At 45.7% G+C, this 17,924-nt stretch overlaps 1 protein-coding gene across 4 annotated transcripts in view; it reads left to right on the forward strand.

Moving 5' to 3' along the window:
* RAB30 (RAB30, member RAS oncogene family) overlaps positions 1–17,924 on the forward strand; it is a 103,133-nt gene that overhangs the window by 71,236 nt on the left and 13,973 nt on the right. For 3 of the 4 annotated variants that reach the window (XM_024987269.2, NM_001076229.2, XM_010820842.4), the window contains 3 exons: positions 4,862–4,962; positions 9,425–9,508; positions 17,473–17,656. In XM_024987269.2, coding sequence (XP_024843037.1) covers positions 4,870–4,962; positions 9,425–9,508; positions 17,473–17,656 — 361 coding nt within the window. In that variant the 5' untranslated portion in view covers positions 4,862–4,869. Of the gene's footprint in view, positions 1–3,007; positions 3,189–4,861; positions 4,963–9,424; positions 9,509–17,472; positions 17,657–17,924 lie in introns of those variants that run through there. The other variant, XM_024987270.2, reaches the window with a different exon arrangement.

Consider the following 17,924-nt stretch of genomic DNA (forward strand, 5'->3'; position numbering starts at 1 on the left):
TTAAAACTCAACATTCAAAAAATGAAGATCATGGCATCTGGTCCTATCACTTCATGGCAAATAGATGGGGAAACAATAAAAACAGTGACAGACTTTATTTTCTTGGGCTGCAAACTTACTGCAGATGGTGACTGCAGCCATGAAATTAAAAGACACTTGCTCCTTGCAAGAAAAACTTTGACCAACCTAGACAACATATTAAAAAGAAGAGATACTAGTTTGCCGACAAAAGTCCATCTAGTCAAAGCTATGGTTTTTCTAGTAGTCATGTATGGATGTGAGAATTGGACCATCAAGAAGGCTGAGCACTGAAGAATTGATGCTTTTGAACTGTGGTGTTGGAGAAGACTCTTGAGAGTCCCTTGGACTGCAAGGAGATCCAACCAGTCAATCCTAAAGGAAATAAACCCTGCACATTCACTAGAAGGACTGATGCTGAAGCTGAAGCTCCAATGCTTTGGCCATGTGATTCGAAGAGCTGACTTACTGAAAAAGACCCTGATGCTGGGAAAGACTAAAGGTGGGAGGAGAAGGGGACAACAGAGGATGAGATGGTTGAATGGCATCACTGACTCAATGGACATGAATTTGAGCGAACTCCAGGGGACAGTGAAGGACAGGGAAGCCTGGCGTGCTGCAGTCCATGGGGTTGCAAAGAGTCGGACGTGACTGAGTGACTGAACAACAACAGCAAGTTAGGGATGGTCATAATAGTACCTACCTCATACGTTGTGGGACTTCCCAGCTAGTAGTAAAGAATCTGCCTGCAATGCAGGAGAACCAGGTTTGATCTCTGGTTTGGGAAGATCCCCAGGAGGAGGGCATGGCAACCCACTCCAGTATTCTTGCCTGGAGAATCCCATGGACAGAGGAGCCTGGAGAGCTACAGTCCATGGGGGTCACACAGAGTTTAGCGACTTAGTATGCACATATGTTGTGAGGAGTAAATGAGCAAATACATGTAGAAGAATATCTTGCATGTAAGAAACATTGAGGAGAAGAAAATGGCACCCCACTCCAGTGTTCTCGCCTGGGAAATCACAGGGACAGAGAAGCCTGGCGGGCTACAGTCCATGGGGTCACCAAGAGTCGAACACGACTGAGCGACTGGACAGCAGTTGCCAGAAACGCTGAATTACAAGAGAAGCCACTGCAATGAGCAACCTGCGCACTGCAGCTGGAGAGGAGCCCCCGCTCGCCGCAACTAGAGAAAGCCTGCCTGCAGCAACAAAGACCCAGCACCGCCAAAAACAGATTTTGAAAAATTTTAACAAGAGAAACATGGAATAAGTGTCAGCTATTATTAACAATAATAGAACATACAGTTCCTAGAATTGTGCTTGGCCAGTAGCATATCTTGCGACGTGTTTGCTCCAGACAAGGTGTGACTTTTGTTGTCAGTTTTGGGATGGGGTATAACTGACAGCTTCTGAGTGGATCCCCCCTCCTGGGACACTGTGTCACCACAGGGCAGTTGGTGATGCCTGGGCTGTTCCGTTACTTCCCAAACAGAAAGACTTCCTCAGAGCGCAGTTTCCAGATAGTCTTGTGAGCTTTTCACCCAGCAGTGTGTCTTCTATTAAAAACGAAACAGTAACCACAGCCAATCCCCAGGAGTTTACAGTGTAGAGTTCACCACGGGCAGTCTGCATTTTTAAAGGGACCAAACACTTTCCCTCTCAGAGGTTTATTAAAAAAAAATAAAGACAACCACTCAATGGAGCACTGAAGTAATTTCTTACAGAAAGGGGCGGGACCTTTGCTCTTAGTCTGTGGCATGCTCCAGGTGGTCACTGCCTGCGGCTTGACTGTGAGCGTGACTCTGGGCAGATGACTTCATCTTCTTTCCCCGAAGGTGCATAATTTGGGCTCTGCTGACCTTCTCTTAGGAGCCCTGTATCTCAGCCCTTTATTTTTGGACGTTCTCCTCTCGATCCTCTGCTTTGTTTCTTTGACCTCTGCCCAAGATGGAGACATCCATGTGTCGCAAATGATCTGAGCACAGAAAAAGCACATGACCCAGGGCTGTGTTCTCTTTTCGTTGACTTAGGAAGTGTAAGCTGTGGTCTGTGTGTGAGTCACACGGCCGCACATCTTCCCGCTCTCCTTGCACCTAACCCTGATATTTCTTTTCTTTTCGCTTTTAACAACTTTATTGAGTTTTAACCTTTGCGTTTTTAGCTGGAGTCTGATCTTGATTCCTATCTAAACTGCTCCAGTGTGATAGAAAGAATTTTGGATTTGAACCCAGAGGGGAAAAGAAAAGGGAAATCATGTTTACTGAGTCTTGCCCTCGTCGTTCGATTTGTCGGGTTTTTCTGAAGTTGCTAGTATGAGCCGGGCTTTGTGAAAGGCACTCTAGGGTGGTGCTCGGGCCATGTGGGTGCTGGACCCAGGCTGTCTGCGTTTGAATTTCAGGTCCATCAGCTCTTTAAGTGGGACCTTAATGACTTCTTATCCCGTGCGTCAGTGTCCCCGTCTGTCAAGTTAGGATGCTAATGGTGTCTACCTGATAGGAGTGTTGTGAGGATTAAATGAGTTAATAATATAGAATGAGGTGATGATGGTGGTGGTGGTAGCGGCGAAGACGATAATGACAGCAATGATGATGATATGGAGCGACTAGGATCAGGGCTCAACCAGAGAGACCGTTCACTGCTTTCCTGCTGCTCACAGTCGCGTATGCACGCGCACGCGTGTGCTGAGGGATGCACTTGGACCGTGAGACAGATATAAATAAATACAGTAAAACTTGGTGAGGGGAGGCTCCTTTTGATGGCATGTATATCTTCTGGACTTGAAGTCTGGCAGTTGTCTTTATGTTTGGACTACCCTCAGTTTACTCACCTGTAAACTGGGTCACATGAAACATCGGCCTCATAGACTTATAAAAAGAAATGGAAATAGACATAAAGCGCCAAGTATGGTGCCTGACATATGGTGAGTTGAGTGACCATTTATGGACCCAGATTCTTGACAGAGAGATACTTTTCCTCCGCTGTTCCAGGGAACAGAGACCTGCATGTTGGCTTGGCTGTCAGTCGTCTTTCCGAGGATTGTTGGAATCCACATAGAAATCACCCTTGTTCACATGGAACTGCCCTGGCTCCTTCGCAGGTCGCTTTGCAGTGGCCTCTCCCTCCATCCCTGCACCCTGCAGCTCTCAGCCCTTGGAGATCTGGCAGCAGGTGGGCATCACCCTGGATGGCCCCCCCTACCCAGGCTCCCTCGCCCCATGTGCTCACCGACCCCCCTTTACCTCCTTTACACTGACCCTCCTTTACTCCAGAGTCCATCAGACTTGTTCGGCTTTCACGTTATGAAATGAGCTGTGCTCCTGGTGTTTTGAATTGTGACTAACTTCGTCTTTGTTCTGTAGCTTTTCTTATGTTGATCTCAAGGGCAGAGACTGTTTCATCTCTCTGTTTCCTAGGATGACTGTTTTTTTTTTGTTTAGTTGCTAAGTCTTGTCTGACTCTTTTGCAGCCCCATGGACTGTAGCCTGCCAGGCTCCTCTGTCCGTGGGATTTCCCAGGCATTCCCTTCTCCAGGGGAGTGGGCTGCCATTCCCTTCTCCAGGGGATCTTCCCAAACCAGGGATCAAACTCACGTCTTCTGCTTGGCAGGCAGATTCCCTACCTCTGAGCCACCAGGGAAGTCCAAGTGACTACCACAGTGCTATAGTAGGTACTGAATTGTTTTTACCAGGATGGGGTTTATGGATACCAAGGCTCTTTTACACGGTCTTCTTTTTTCCTTTAAGTCTTCATAACAGTTCTCTGAAGGAGACAAAGCAGGTAGTCTTCTTTTTAGCACAGTCGAGAAACTAAGGCCTTTACTTCAGCTGTAGGCTCATTAGTTAATTATTTAATTCTGCAGAGTAGATGTTGACTAAGTGTAACTGTGTCCCATGGGCTAGGAAAATAGAGCTGAAAGATATCATCCTTTCCCTCAAAGATGAGGCAGACATTAGAACAAAGAATTGTATGACTTTTAGGACAGAGGAATGGTGAACGTGTTTATTTGGGGAAGATGAGCAGAAAACTCAGAGAGGAAGAGATGCTTCCATCAGTCCCTAAAGGACTAACTTTCAAACATAGAAAGGTTAAGGATTGTTTTTTATATACACTTGATTCCCTACAGTTACAAGTACTCAATAAACATTTGTAATAAACACACACACACACAGAAAGTGATCGAGACAGCTTCCCAGGCAGAGGAAATACTGGAACGTAGCCCAGGGGGATGAGAAGAAGGATACTTTGAGAGGTGCTGCAGCATTCACACGGCTGACAGGAGGTGAATAGCAACAGGGAGGTGGTTGAGGGGAAGATGGCAGCATCTCTCCCCGGTAGGACCCCAGGTCCCCCAGGACTTGCAAGAGACTGAAAGCTTCCTCCCTTCATTCACACTCCCAGTCTCTAGCCCTTCCTCCCAGAGGCACTCACGGCATCTACGTAAACCACCTGTCAGCTTTGCATGGGCTCCGCTTCGCTCCGCTTCCTTGCACCCCCAGCTTGCCTGCTCAGAGATTCATAATCTCCTTTTTGTGGCTAAAAGAAAACAGCTGACCACAGGAGCGACCTGCGACCTGACTGTTTGGAAGAGTAAAGGTTACCAGGTGAAAGGCCGTCTGTGTCATTTGCTCTCCGTGGCGTGAGGGGACCGGGAAGGGATAAAGGCCGTCTGTGACCACACACCTGTGTTCCTGTCTCGCTGGCAGGGTCACGGGAGGGGAACGTTACGTTGCTTCTCCTATGAGTCAGCCCCGTGGTTCCCGGGGAGACGGGCTGGCGCAGCGTGAGCTCTGTGGGCAAGTCTGACCAGGCCCATCTCACTCGTGCATGTGTTTGTCTTGCAGCTGTGTAAATGAGTATGGAAGATTATGATTTCCTGTTTAAAATTGTTTTAATCGGCAATGCTGGTGTGGGGAAGACGTGCCTAGTCCGACGGTTCACTCAGGTAAGAACTCTGGAGTCTGGGGTGGGTTTCTCTGTGTGGCCTGTGGAGATGCTGGTGGTTTACTTCCTGAGTCGTGTCTGACTCTTGCAACCGCATGGCCTGTAGCCTGCCAGGCTCCTCTGTCCATGGGATTCTCCAGGCAAGAAAACTGGAGTGAGTTGCCATTCCCTTCTCCAGGGGATCTTCCTGACCCAGGGATCAAACTCGAGTCTCCTGCTTGGTGGCGGATTCTTTGCTGCTGAGCCACCAGGGCCTACAGGGTTAGGGGATCCTAATAGGATGGATGAGTGGTACCCGCCACAGCCTCTTGGCTGCCAGTCCTTTCCAAACCCTTTCCAAGTGTACCAGCTCTGTAGCCTAAACTAGAAGGTTGGTTTTTGACATTTAAAATTTTCCATCTTATTTGAAATCTCAGCAGTGGTGAACACGACCATTCCTTCCTCTGTGAAATACCCTTTGCTCTTTTCTTTCCTTTTGTTTTGATTTTTTTTAATTGAAGTATAGTTGGTGAGCAATATTATATGTTATAGGTGTGATTCACCATTTTTAAAAGGTTATACTCCATTGAGAGTTTAACATATTGGCTGTATTCCCTGTGTTGTGTAAAAGATCCACACAGCTTATTTGTTTTATACGTAATAGTATGTATAGACTAGAGAGTTTAAACCATCCCCAGGGAGCACGGCTCAGTGAGTTACCACCAACCCTCCCAAGCCTCCCGTGGCTTCCTCTAGTGAAAGGGGTGAGTGGTTTTGCTTTCAGTCTTCAGGATCAAAAATACCTTTGTTGTTGTTTAATCACTAAGTCGTGTCCAACTCTTTGCGACCCCATGGACTGTAGCCCTCCAGGCTCTGTCCATGGGATTTTCCAGGCAAGAATATTGGAGTTGGTTGCCATCTACTTCTCCAGGGAGTCTTCACAATCCAGGAATCGAACCCGTGTCTCCTGCTTGGCAGGCGAATTCTTTTACCACTGAGCCACCTGGGAAACCCATCAAAAATACCTTACTGGATTAAAAAACCCCGCAGATTACTCATTAATAATAATACAAATGAAAACCAATAATAATTAAGTGGAAACGAATCTGTACATCAAGTTAAACAAACATGTTCACTTTTTAAAAACTCAGATTCAAATTAAACCCCTCAAGCTCCCTGCTGATGCCTTCTCAGTTCCTCCCAGAAAACTGACTGAATCATTTTGGTTTAGAATCAAATATGCTGATTTTTCTAACCTACTCCATGAGAATGAAATGAGAACAAAGAAGGACCATTTGAACCAAATTAGATGTTCCCTCTGAGTTGAGTCCTTTGTTCTAAGTATAAATTCCCTTTGGGGGGCTGCCTTTTTGAGAATTATTGCCAGAGATTATATACCTGATTTTACCCAGAAATGGGTGGGAAATTGTTCTGAGATTGACCTTCTGTTGCGTTTTCCTGGAAGATGATGAATGGCATCCTTTTCAGGATTTATCATGCGTGCATCTTGCATTTTCACCAAGTGCTAGTGAGGAAGCTGAGAAGAGCTCTTCCATCTAAAGCAGAGGGCAGTTTGATGCTGGGGAAAGCGCACTGGCTTGAGAAGACCTGGACCTTCATCCCAACTCTGCCCAGGCTCGCCTGGGAGCCTTGTCCAGCCTCCCTGCTTTCCTTTGATCTCCAAGGCCCCTTCCAGCTCTGAGAGTCTGTGGTTCTATGGAAAACCAGAGAGGCCGATTTAATAACACAAACAGCTGGGGGGCACAGAGCAATCTTTGGAAATGTCAAGGATTTTCCCAGGATAATGAACACAGAATAGAACTTGTTACTGAGCCGGTGTGCATGTGTGCTTAAGTTGCTTCAGTTGTGTCCGACTCTTTGCAGCCCTGTGGACTGTAGGCCACCAGGCTCCTCTGTTTATGGGATTCTCCACCAAGAATACTGGACTGGGTTGCCATTCCCTTCTCCAGAGGATCTTCCCCACCCAGGGATCAAACCCACATTTCCTGCTTCTCCTGTGTTGCAGGCGGATTCTTTACCACCGAGCCACTGGGAAAGTCTACTTAACCATGGTCTGGTGAAATAAAAAATGACAAGCTTACTGGCTTCTGGGTTCAGTCAGCCACCATGGCATAATATTTGAAACTCCAGCTGGTTTTACTTCCATCTAACGTTAGTAATCTTTTCTGCGTTTGGCAAGCGGATGAGATGAGACTGCAGAGATGTAAAGAAGTTTGCAGCCCCTTTATTGAAAATTCCCTTGACCTTGTCTTATTACTGAAAGTTCCCTTAGAAATTTTTCAGCTCACTCTTCTCATTTTATAGGTTAAAAAAACCCTGAAGTCTAGAGGAATGAAATGACTTATTAGCAATCTTGTATCATGTTAGTGGCAAGGCTAGGATGAGAAGCTAGATCTTCTAGCTCACAGCTTGATCATTTTTATCTTCTTCATGTTCTTTCCTCGGAGATCATAGGAATCTGGCCTTTCTTATTTAAAGGCCTAATTCTTATCATTAGGGGTAAAAATGCCTCCCCACCCCTTTTTTGGTCACACCGCTAGGCATGTGGGATCTTCGTTCCCTTACCAGGGGTCGAACCTGTGCCCCTGCAGTGGAAGCTTGGAGTTTCAACTACTGGACCACCAGGGAAGTCCAGAAATGTTTCCATTTTTAAACAGTTATATTTAGCAGACTCTTTGTGACCCTATGGACTATACAGTCTGTGGAATTCTTCAGGCCAGTAATACTGGAATGGGTAGCCTTTCCCTTCTTCAGGGGATCTTTCCAACGCAGGGATCGAACCCAGGTCTCCTGCACTGCAGGTGGATTCTTTACCAGCTGAGCCGCAAGGGAAGCCCAAGAATACTGGAGTGGGCAGCCTATCCCTTCTCCAGCAGATCTTTCCCAACCCAAGAATCGAACCAGGGTCTTCTTCACTGCAGGCGGATTCTTTACCAACTGAGCTATGAGGGAAGCCCAACCAGTAAGCACACCACCCCTTAGTTTTTCTTTTCTATTTACTTTATACCCCTCTTGGCTCCTCAGCTCCACCCCCCTTAGAGTTCATATTTCATAGACAGGAGTATGTTTGGTTTTGTTATTTAGTTGACAGTTAAAAATGGATTGGATTCAGCTGTTTTTGAGGCATGAGGAATTGGGGACTGAAATGATGAGCGAGACATCGGGAAGGGTTTGTTTTATTTTTTGGCATTTGTTCCACTGCAAAACAGCTGGAGCTATAAACTTGAAGCTTGGCAGCCTTGTGTTTGAGCCAAACCAAAATAGAAGAAAATTGATTCAATATTTGTAAGTAAAGTTATGAATGTTTATATTTACATGGTTTGCAGACGTGCAGTGAAACATTTGCTGTCAGTTTGATGCTCAGTCTTTCAAGTTCAAACTTTAATTAAAGACCTCTCTTATTACGGAATAGACTTAATTAATGATGCCCCCAATCTTAGCTCCCAGAGCTAATAAAGTCCATTTTATTTTAATTTCTGGAAATTCTGGAGTGTGAATGTGAAGAGGGAAGAGAAGCTAGGTGGAGGGTTTTTTCTTGATAGAGTTCTTTCCCTCCAACTTCCTCTCTAAGCTTATGGGAAATATTATGTAACAGTAAATTACAATATACATATGATTTTACTAAAATCATAGTAACATACATCAAATTGGAAGCTGAACTTTTTAGTTCAGCTTCCAATTTGATGTAAAGCTTTGTTTTGAAGTACTTAACGTTAGACCAGAGAGGGACTGGTTTTTCTGAGGTCACCCAGAGCTCCTTAGGCTGCTTGCTGCCTCTTGGGTTGGTGCTATTCTACTATTCTGTCCCCCTGGATGAATTTATCTTTTTCAGTTATTGTCCCAGGGTCGTTGGCCCTGATCTCATGTAGTTGTATCTATATAGAGAAAATAGTTATCACTGTCAGGGGAGAGGGAAATTCGGAGCATCGCTGTCTGCTGCATGCTTCTTGTGTTGATTTCTTGTTTGTTTCTTCAGCCTGGTGGTTCACACCCATGGCTGTTCATGCCCTAGACTAATAGCCAGTTGTAATCTTCCTTGATCTTATCTTTTAGAGCACCTATCCACTTTGCCAGCACCCTAATCATCCCAATTTCATCCCTACGGCTCCATGTTCCTGAGTCTTATCCTTGTGTCTGAGTTTCGTTTCATTCTTCGGAGTTAATTCCCCTGTCCTTTCCCAGTTCTCTTCCTTTTACCCTCTCTGTCTGCTTCCTTCTTTCTTGGTCCCTCTTTCCCCTTCCTTCTTCTTTCAACATTTCTTTCTCCCCCATTCATTCCCCTTTCTCCTCTCTCAAAACATACACACAAAGCTAAATTAAATAGGGTTCCCATGACACTAACCAGAGTTCTCTCTTCTGTCAGTTAACTCAGCCAAAGGAAGGGGCTGGCAATGGGGGTAGGGGAGGATTTCATTTAATTGAAATGTTTGCTTATTGTTATTTTTCTATTATTTCTGCTTTAGGGTCTTTTCCCCCCAGGACAAGGAGCCACAATTGGAGTTGATTTTATGATTAAGACAGTGGAGATTAATGGTGAAAAAGTAAAGGTAAGATGCTAAATGTCCAATAAGGCTTTCATTGTGCTATGTGAGAAGACGCAGTTGTTTTCATAACATTTATTAAATCACCTAGTGGAAATCCGCATTGAAAATGACGTACTCAGCCGTGACAGCTTATTTCCAGACAGAGTGCCTCTGTTCCCTTCACAGGGGCAGGAGGGGGTTGAGGATAATGTGTTTACAGATCAGAAGACAGTGAGAGAAGACTAAGGCCAGTTTGTCTTGCTCTGGTCATGTCGGATGAGATGTAAAAACAAGGAAGAAATTTCCTCTGGGAATATCTTGAGTTGGGCTCTTAAGACCTAGGTACTTCTTTTTTTCTTTCTTTCTTTTTCTCTGTCTCTCTCTCCTTCCCTCCTTTCTTTCCACACTGCACACTTTGCAGGCTCTTAGTTCCCCAACCACGGATCGAATCTGGGCCCTCGGCAGTGAAAGCACCCAGTCCTAACCACTGGCCTACCAGGGAATTCCCTACTTCTTTCTTAATTGCAGCCTCATTAGAGAGCCTGCTGATTTCTACATTCCTCATTCTGTCATGTGAATCATTTATTCAAATTATTCCGTCTCCCACCCTACCCCAACCCCTGATAAGTGAGAAATACTAAATTAAGGGTCCAGGAAGGGTCCATGATCTGCCCTCCACCCCTGCTTTGTGGCCTCTGGGTACTTTGGTACCTGAAAGAGCTACATTGGGTTCAGTAACAAGAAAAGGGAGGGAGTGGTTTTCAAGTGCCTAATATGTGTCAATCCCTCCGCTGCCTTCTTTTACATTTAACTCAATCCTTATTGTAAACCCTGTGAGGTAAATGCTAAATTATCTTCATTTTGTATTTTTTAGAGAGGTCAAGTGATTTATTTATCCATGATTACACAGTTAGCAAGGGAGGTAGGTGGGATATGAATTGGTTTTATATGAGCCATGAACCCCATCGCCTCCCTGGGGTCTCCCCTGCTATGGAGCAGGGGAGAAGGCAGGCATAATGAGCCATTACCTTGGAGCAAGGAAAGAGGGAGATGATGGAAAGAAATGTGCGGTAAGACTAAGTTACTTGGAAGTGGGGTAGAGATACTGATCTTTGGCACTATGCCCGTCAGAGTGAGTGAGATTCCACAGTCAGACCTTTCAGAGCTGAGTGCTATGGAAAGAAGGGATGATCCTTGGATCAACATGTGGCATCAGCATTCCAGCCAGACCCCAACTGCAGCACTTCAACCTCAGTATCCCATCCTCGGCACCTCAACCTCAGCACCCCAACCTCATACCCCACCTCAGCATCCCAACCTCATACCCCAACCTCATACCCCAGCCTCAGCACCCCAACCTCAGCACCCCAACCTCAGCACCCCAACCTCAGCACCCCAACCTCAGCATCCCAACCTCAGCACTCCAACCTCAGCATCCCAACCTCATACCCCAAACTCAGCACCCCAACCTCATACCCCAAACTCAGCACCCCAACCTCAGCACCCCAACCTCAGCATCCCAACCTCAGCACCCCAACCTCAGCACCCCAACCTCATACCCCAACCTCAGTACCCCAACCTCAGTGCCCCAACCTCAGCATCCCAACCTCAGCACTCCAACCTCAGCATCCCAACCTCATACCCCAGCCTCAGCACCCCAACCTCATACCCCAACCTCAGCACCCCAACCTCAGCATCCCAACCTCAGCACCCCAACCTCAGCACCCCAACCTCATACCCTAACCTCAACCTCAGTACCCCAACCTCAGCACTCCAACCTCATACCCCAACCTCATACCCCAACCTCAGGACCCCAACCTCAGCACCCCAACCTCAGCACCCCAACCTCATACCCCAAGCTCAGCATCCTAAGTGTGAGTCCGTGCCACTTGTATCCTTCTCCCACAGGTACCTGCAGTTCTGCCTTCTGATGCCTCAGGAAGGACAGAGAAGCTCCAGGCTGCTCTTACAGCATGCCACAGGCACACAAAACTGTGTTTAGGATGAGGCTCCTGAGTGGGGGACAGAAACTTTCTCAGTGTCTCTTCCAGCCCTAACTCCTCAGTGGGGTTCGTTACTGCAGACATCTACACCAGATACAATAGTGATGGAGAGCTGGGCCCTCTGGAAAACAGCATGTGGACTCCATGTGAATGTCCACTGGAAAGTTCAGAAAACCAGTGCACTGAGGTGGAGAGAAGGCGCTGGGCTGTGGGGAGAGGAGGAAGCCAGGAGTGTGCACTCACGAGGCAGTGGCAGGAAGAGCCAAGAGTAGTTCTCTCTTGTTCCAGCAGAGGGAGCTGGTTGCCATCCCAAGGAGCTGGGTTAAGATCACCAGGCATTTTATTTCCAGAGATTTGGTTTTCTCATTTATATCCATATATATGTATGAGTTCATTCCTTTGACCAGAAAGGTTCGCGCCTGCCGTGTGCCAGGTTCTGGAAATAGAAAGCAGCGAATAAAGAAATGGTCCCCATTGTTAAAGAACAGGCTTATTTTTCTTTCCTCAATTCCCAAGTTTAGTTATTACATTTATTCCACTTTCTGTGAACCACAACCTCATTTTTAAGTACTTATTATACTCAGCTAAAAATCCATCTTTTTATAGCATCTGAATCTACCTCAGACTCCCTGAGAAGAAGGTTTGTGTCTTACTCATCTTTGGATCACAGCACAGTTCCCATTTCTATCGTCACTTCAGGCCTCTGGTCGTTCATCTGTGAGAAGTGAGAGCTGGCTCATCTCCCAAATCCAGCTTTAATGACTCTTTGCCTGTGAATCTTTCTAGCCATATTTGTAGAATCAAGACAGAAGATGACCCTCTTCAACCACAGTAATCCAAGGGTCTCATGAACACGGACACAGGAGGAGAGCAGCCACGTCTCACTGAGGAAACAGTTATTTTCTCATTATTGTCAGTGTTCATTAACATGAACCGAGTACCTCTTCTTAATGAGAGTTTAGTGACTTTTTGCTGGGAGTCTGCAGGCTTTCCCAGTGCCCTGGAGAGCCCGTGGAAAGAGAATTCACTGCTGGTTTGCACAGAATCACCCACCTGTGAGAGGCAGGGCAAGACCTGAATGCTAATTTTTCTCCCGACTGCTCACCATCCTCTCTCAGCCTTCCCTACAAGTCCCTTTCTTTCTAGGATGGCTCCCAGGATCACAGGCAGCTAATCAACGGTATTAGAAGGATTCCCATAGCTATTAAGTGAAGAAAGTGGAAGTGTCAGTCACTCATTTGTGTCCAGCTCTTTGTGAGCTACCCCATGGACTGTAGCTCACCAGGCTCCTCTCTGTCCTTGGAATTATCCAGGCAAGAATACTGGAGTGGGTTGCCATTCCTTTCTCTAGGGGATCTTCCCAACTCTGGGATTGAACCCAGGTGTCCTGCATTGCAGGCAGATTCTTTACTGTCTGAGCAACCAGGGAAGCCCATAGCTATTGAGGTTTAGAGTCAAATCAGTGGAGGCAAAGTTAAAGAAGAGGCCCTTCTCTTAAAGTGGTCTGCATTATGAAGGTGACCTTGGGTAGAAAATATAATTAAAACCTATATAGAATTTTCTCTTATCCATTGATTTCTCTTAGCCTGTCATAAATTAATGTGTATTAAGTAAAACTTTAAGCTCAGTCTATGACATTTTAACCTTAGGAGATTCGTTATAATAGAAATAGAAGATTTGCTGGATTTTTCTCTCATCAGGTATGCATTGTGTAGATAGGAAAGTCTTGAGAGTATGCACACGTGTTTGCTTTTACAACCATCTGTCCATCCTTTTGTTCATCCAGCCATCCTGTGTCAGAGTGAATGCTTTGTACCAAGCGCTGTGGTATGCTAAAGCGTCTTTCTTCCCTAGTAACTTCCTGTCATCTTTTACAAACATTTCATCTGTGAAACCTTCTTTAACTCCCTATTAATCACTTAAGCAGGATGAGTCCATCCTTCCTTTGTGATTCCACCATCCTCAGGTCATTCAGTTAGCCATCACTTCAGTGTGTCTACCATGAACCACGGACTGTTTTAGGTGGGGCCCTGGGGTATATGGTTAAATAAGAGACAGCCTTCGCCCTCAGAGAACTCGGTCTTACAAGGGGACACAGTAGATTGCAATACTTTTTTTTTTGGCTGTGCCACATGGCATGTGGGATTTTAGTTCCCTGACCAGGGTTCGAACCTGCACTCCCTGCAGTGGAAGTGCAGAATCTTAACCTTTGGACCACTTGGGAAGTCCCTGTAGTACATTTTTGTAGCAGTGAGGCAGTAGAGGTGTGAGTGGTAGTGCAAAGAAGAGAGTGGATGATAGCACAGCCTCATGCTGGAAGTGAGAGTGGTTAGAAAGCCCCAGGCAGGGATACTGAGAACATATCAATGGACAGAAGACCCATACCAGGAGACACTCTCCTGCTGGCCCCTCTTTAATAGAACATCTCATATCTTATCATGGGCTTCCCAAGTGATGCTAGTGGTGAAGAACCTGCCTGCCAGTGCAGGAGATGTACGAGACATGGGTTCAGTCCCTGGATTGGGAAGATTCCCTGGAGGAGGGCATGGCAACCCACTCCAGTATTCTGGCCTGGAGAATTCCATGAACAGAGGAGCCTGGTGGGCTACAGTTCATAGGGCTGCAAAGAGGCAGACATGACTGGAGCGACTTTGCATGCACACCTATCTTATCATAGTTAGTCAACTGTGTATTCATCCTCCTTTACTATGAGCATTCTGATACCAGGGATTGTGTTTTATTTATCTTTGAATCTTCCCTCAGCTTAGCACAGTGCTCTGCATCTATTTATGATCTGTAAATGCTGAAAAAGAGCAAGCAAATTGCAGAGAGAACAGTGAAACCAAGTTGAGTAATAAAGACAGTGGAATATGGATCTCCTCAGAAATTGACCATAAGGCTAGAAAGAGGAAGCTCCCTTTGGGAAAGCAGCCTGCATCTCCGCCAAGACATCTAATCGCTTTTCTGGAAAATATTTTGGTGGTTTTAATTCTCAGAGCTGTTCTCAAGATATGGCTGTCACGAGAACATACTGATGTCTAAGGATCAGCAGTATTGAATCCAATCACAAGTGTTTTTCAAGGTTCACTGTGGCATTAAGATAATAGTCTTTTGTTCTAAGACACAGCCTGGAGAGGGGAACCATGTCCCTAGGTTTGAGACAGAGAAGAGAAGTAGCTTTTGTCCTGGCAAAAGTTGTAACATCTGTATGGCTGCCTTCAGCATACACAGGCTTTCATGTACATCATCAAAGGGCAGCTGTGACTTCAAATCAAAGGAGAGCCTGTGTGCCTCTCTTTGGTGGCAGGGACCACTGGTCACTCTGTCTTCTCAGCTAAGCTGATCTGAGCAGAGGGTGACACCGACTGCCTCGTCCTCTCTGGATGGAGTTGGATGTCTAAATCAGCCTCTGGCAGCAGAGCAGCACGGTGTATGGAATGAGTCCTCTCTTGGGGGGTCAGAGTCTGGAGTCTGAGTCCCAGCCTTGTGAGTTACCTGCTAATGAACGGGAGGCGTAAACTCGCCTGCCTCACTGGGATTTGTAAGGATGAGATGAGACCACGAATAACTATTTGAACATTTACTATTTTCCAGACACTGTAGGGGAGAGGAAAATGGACCCCAAATTCCCCCCGTCATGAAACTTTCCATCTAGTGAGAAAGATGGTTATGGAACACGTTATTACAAATACATAAGTGATTCAAGTGTTTCAGGTGGGACTTGCCTGCCTGCCAATGCAAGGGACACGAGTTTGACCCCTGGTCTGGGAAGATCCCACATGCTGTGGGGCCAGCTAAGCCCATGTGCTCAGCTACTGAGCCTGTACTCTGGAGCTCACGGGCCACACGGAGAGAAACCACCGCACTGAGCAGCTCATGCAGTGCAGCTAGAGAGTAATCCCTGCTCATTGCAACTCAAGGAAGCCTGCAAGTAGCAACCAAGGCCCAGTGCAGCCCCAGAGAAAAAGTGTGTTTGGTGCTGTGATAGGAAGTTATAGGCTTGGTTAGAGCTGAGATGATTTGGGGGTGGAGCTGGGGAACCTGGCCTAATCTGAAGGTTCCAGAAGTCTTCCCTGAGGAAATGATGTCCTGTTAACAGGGTGGATGCACCTTGTGACACATGAAATCGATGCAGTGAGAAGGGAAGATTACTGTCAGTGTGATTTCTCAAGGCCTCGGCTTTATTCCGCCCTCAGCAGTCTCTCTGGGGAACAGTTTCTCTCGCAGAAGTCTGCTCTGTGCAGGGAAATTCAGGTTGAAGTGAGAGGTGTTTTGCCTTCTTTGTTTTTAGAACCATCAGTTATGAGGTCTTCAAACTAGTAAATGACTTCAGCAGGTTTGCATGTTATTAACCTCTTTTAATAAAGAAGCCGCCGAAGCCAAAGGAGATTAAGTGACTTGCCAAAGGTCAGAGGGCTTACAGGTGGTGGAGGGAAATTATTTTCCTTGTCTGCCATAGCATTGCTCCTGTTTTCATGAACAAAGATCATACATTAATATATTCATGTAAATGGATTTTTCCCCCTCTCCAGTTGTTGGCTGAAATGCCAGCAGTCACAGAGTGATACCTTGCCCTGGATCCCGTCTTTGGTGCTAGGGCATTGTGATGAAGGGCAGAGACTCTGGGACTTCCTGGTGGTCCAGGGGTTGAGAGTCTATGCTTCCAGAGCAGAGGGTGTGAGTTCAGTTCCTGGTCAGGGAACTAGGATCCCACAGGCCACTTGGCATGGCCAATTCAAAAAAAAGAGCAAGGACTCGGACCACAATGCATGGTTGAATCCGCTTTAGGACGTATTGGCTGTGAGACACTGGGCAAGTTAATTAATCTCTCTGTGCCTCAGTTTCCTCACATGAGAAATGATACAGGAATAGTATTTACCTACCTCATAGAGTTCTTGTGAGGAGTAAATGAGTTATTATGTGTCGAGTACTTAGAATAGAGCTTGGCACATAAATGCTTGAAATTTGGTTGTCTAGTTTGTTTGTTTGTTTTTAATAAAGAATAGAGGGAATTTTCTGAACAAAAAGGAGAGCATTTGAAATATGTTCTAAGAGTGTATATCTTTAATAAGACCTAGGAATATACTTTCTGATGTAGAAAATAAACAAAAGGGAAAATTAAAAATATGAGCAATGAAGAATCTATGGATAAAAATAGCAGTTCTTATATGGCAGAAACCAACACAGTATTGTAATTATCCTTCAATTAAAAATAAATAAATTAAAAAAAATAGCAGTTCTTAGGGGAAACAGGCTTATAATAAAAGTTAAGTAGATTGTAAATACCCTAATTTCACCTTTTAAATGAAATTGTATGAAAACAATCTGAATGCCTTTTAAAAAAAGAATAAAGGGGAAACAAAAAATTTAGCAAAGAAAAAGCAAAGCAAGTCCTTCTCTTTCACCAGAAGAAATTTTTAAAAAATTAGAGGTGCCTTTCTCTTACAGCAAAAAACAGCCATGAACTTATTTGGGTGAAGGTGTTTCTACTTCTACACACTGGAAGTGTACTGGAGTGGGTTGCCATTTCCTTCTTCAGTGAACCACGTTTTGTCAGAACTCCTTATTATGACCCGTCCATCTTGGGTGGCCCTGCACAGCATGACTTATAGCTTCAATGGGCTACATAAACTCCTTCACCATGACAAGGCTGTGATTCATGAAGGGGGTTCATTGGAAGGACTGATGCTGAAGCTGAAGCTCCAATACTTTGGCCACCTGATGCGAAGAGCTGATTCATTGGCAAAGACCCTGATGAGGGAGAGGTTGTGGCAGATGATGAGATGGTTAGATGGCATCAGTGACTCAATGGACATGAGTTTGAGCAAACTCCAGGAGACACTGAAGGACAGGGGAGCCTGGCTTGCTGCAGTCCATGTGGTCACAAAGAGTCGGACATGACTGAACGACCAAACAACAACGGGAAGGCAAGGCTTGCTTTCTTCTTTGCTTCACCAACTTGATCCTTCTTTTATGCCTTTACAGCTTCAGATCTGGGACACAGCAGGTCAAGAGAGATTTCGGTCCATCACCCAGAGTTATTACCGAAGCGCCAATGCCTTGATCCTTACCTATGACATAACCTGTGAGGAATCCTTCCGTTGCCTTCCTGAGTGGCTGCGGGAGATAGAACAATATGCTAGCAACAAGGTCATCACTGTGCTAGTGGGTAAGTAAGGACTGATGAGGAGGGAAATTGATTTGTGAGCATCAGAGAATTTATAATCACATAAGGCTTGTGCCTTGGCACCTTGCAAGAATAGTCTTCACCAGGGGTCCCCAACCTCTGGGCCGTGGACCAGTGTCTCATGTGAGATCAGCAGCAGCATTAGAGGAGAACTAAAGTGCGCAATGAACGTGATGAGCTTGAATCGTCCTGAAACCATGCCCCTACTCCGCCCATGGGAAAATTGTCTTCCACAAAACTGGTCCCTGGT

This window comes from Bos taurus, chromosome 29, assembly GCF_002263795.3.
Source record: "Bos taurus isolate L1 Dominette 01449 registration number 42190680 breed Hereford chromosome 29, ARS-UCD2.0, whole genome shotgun sequence".
Classification (NCBI taxonomy): Eukaryota; Metazoa; Chordata; class Mammalia; order Artiodactyla; family Bovidae; genus Bos; species Bos taurus.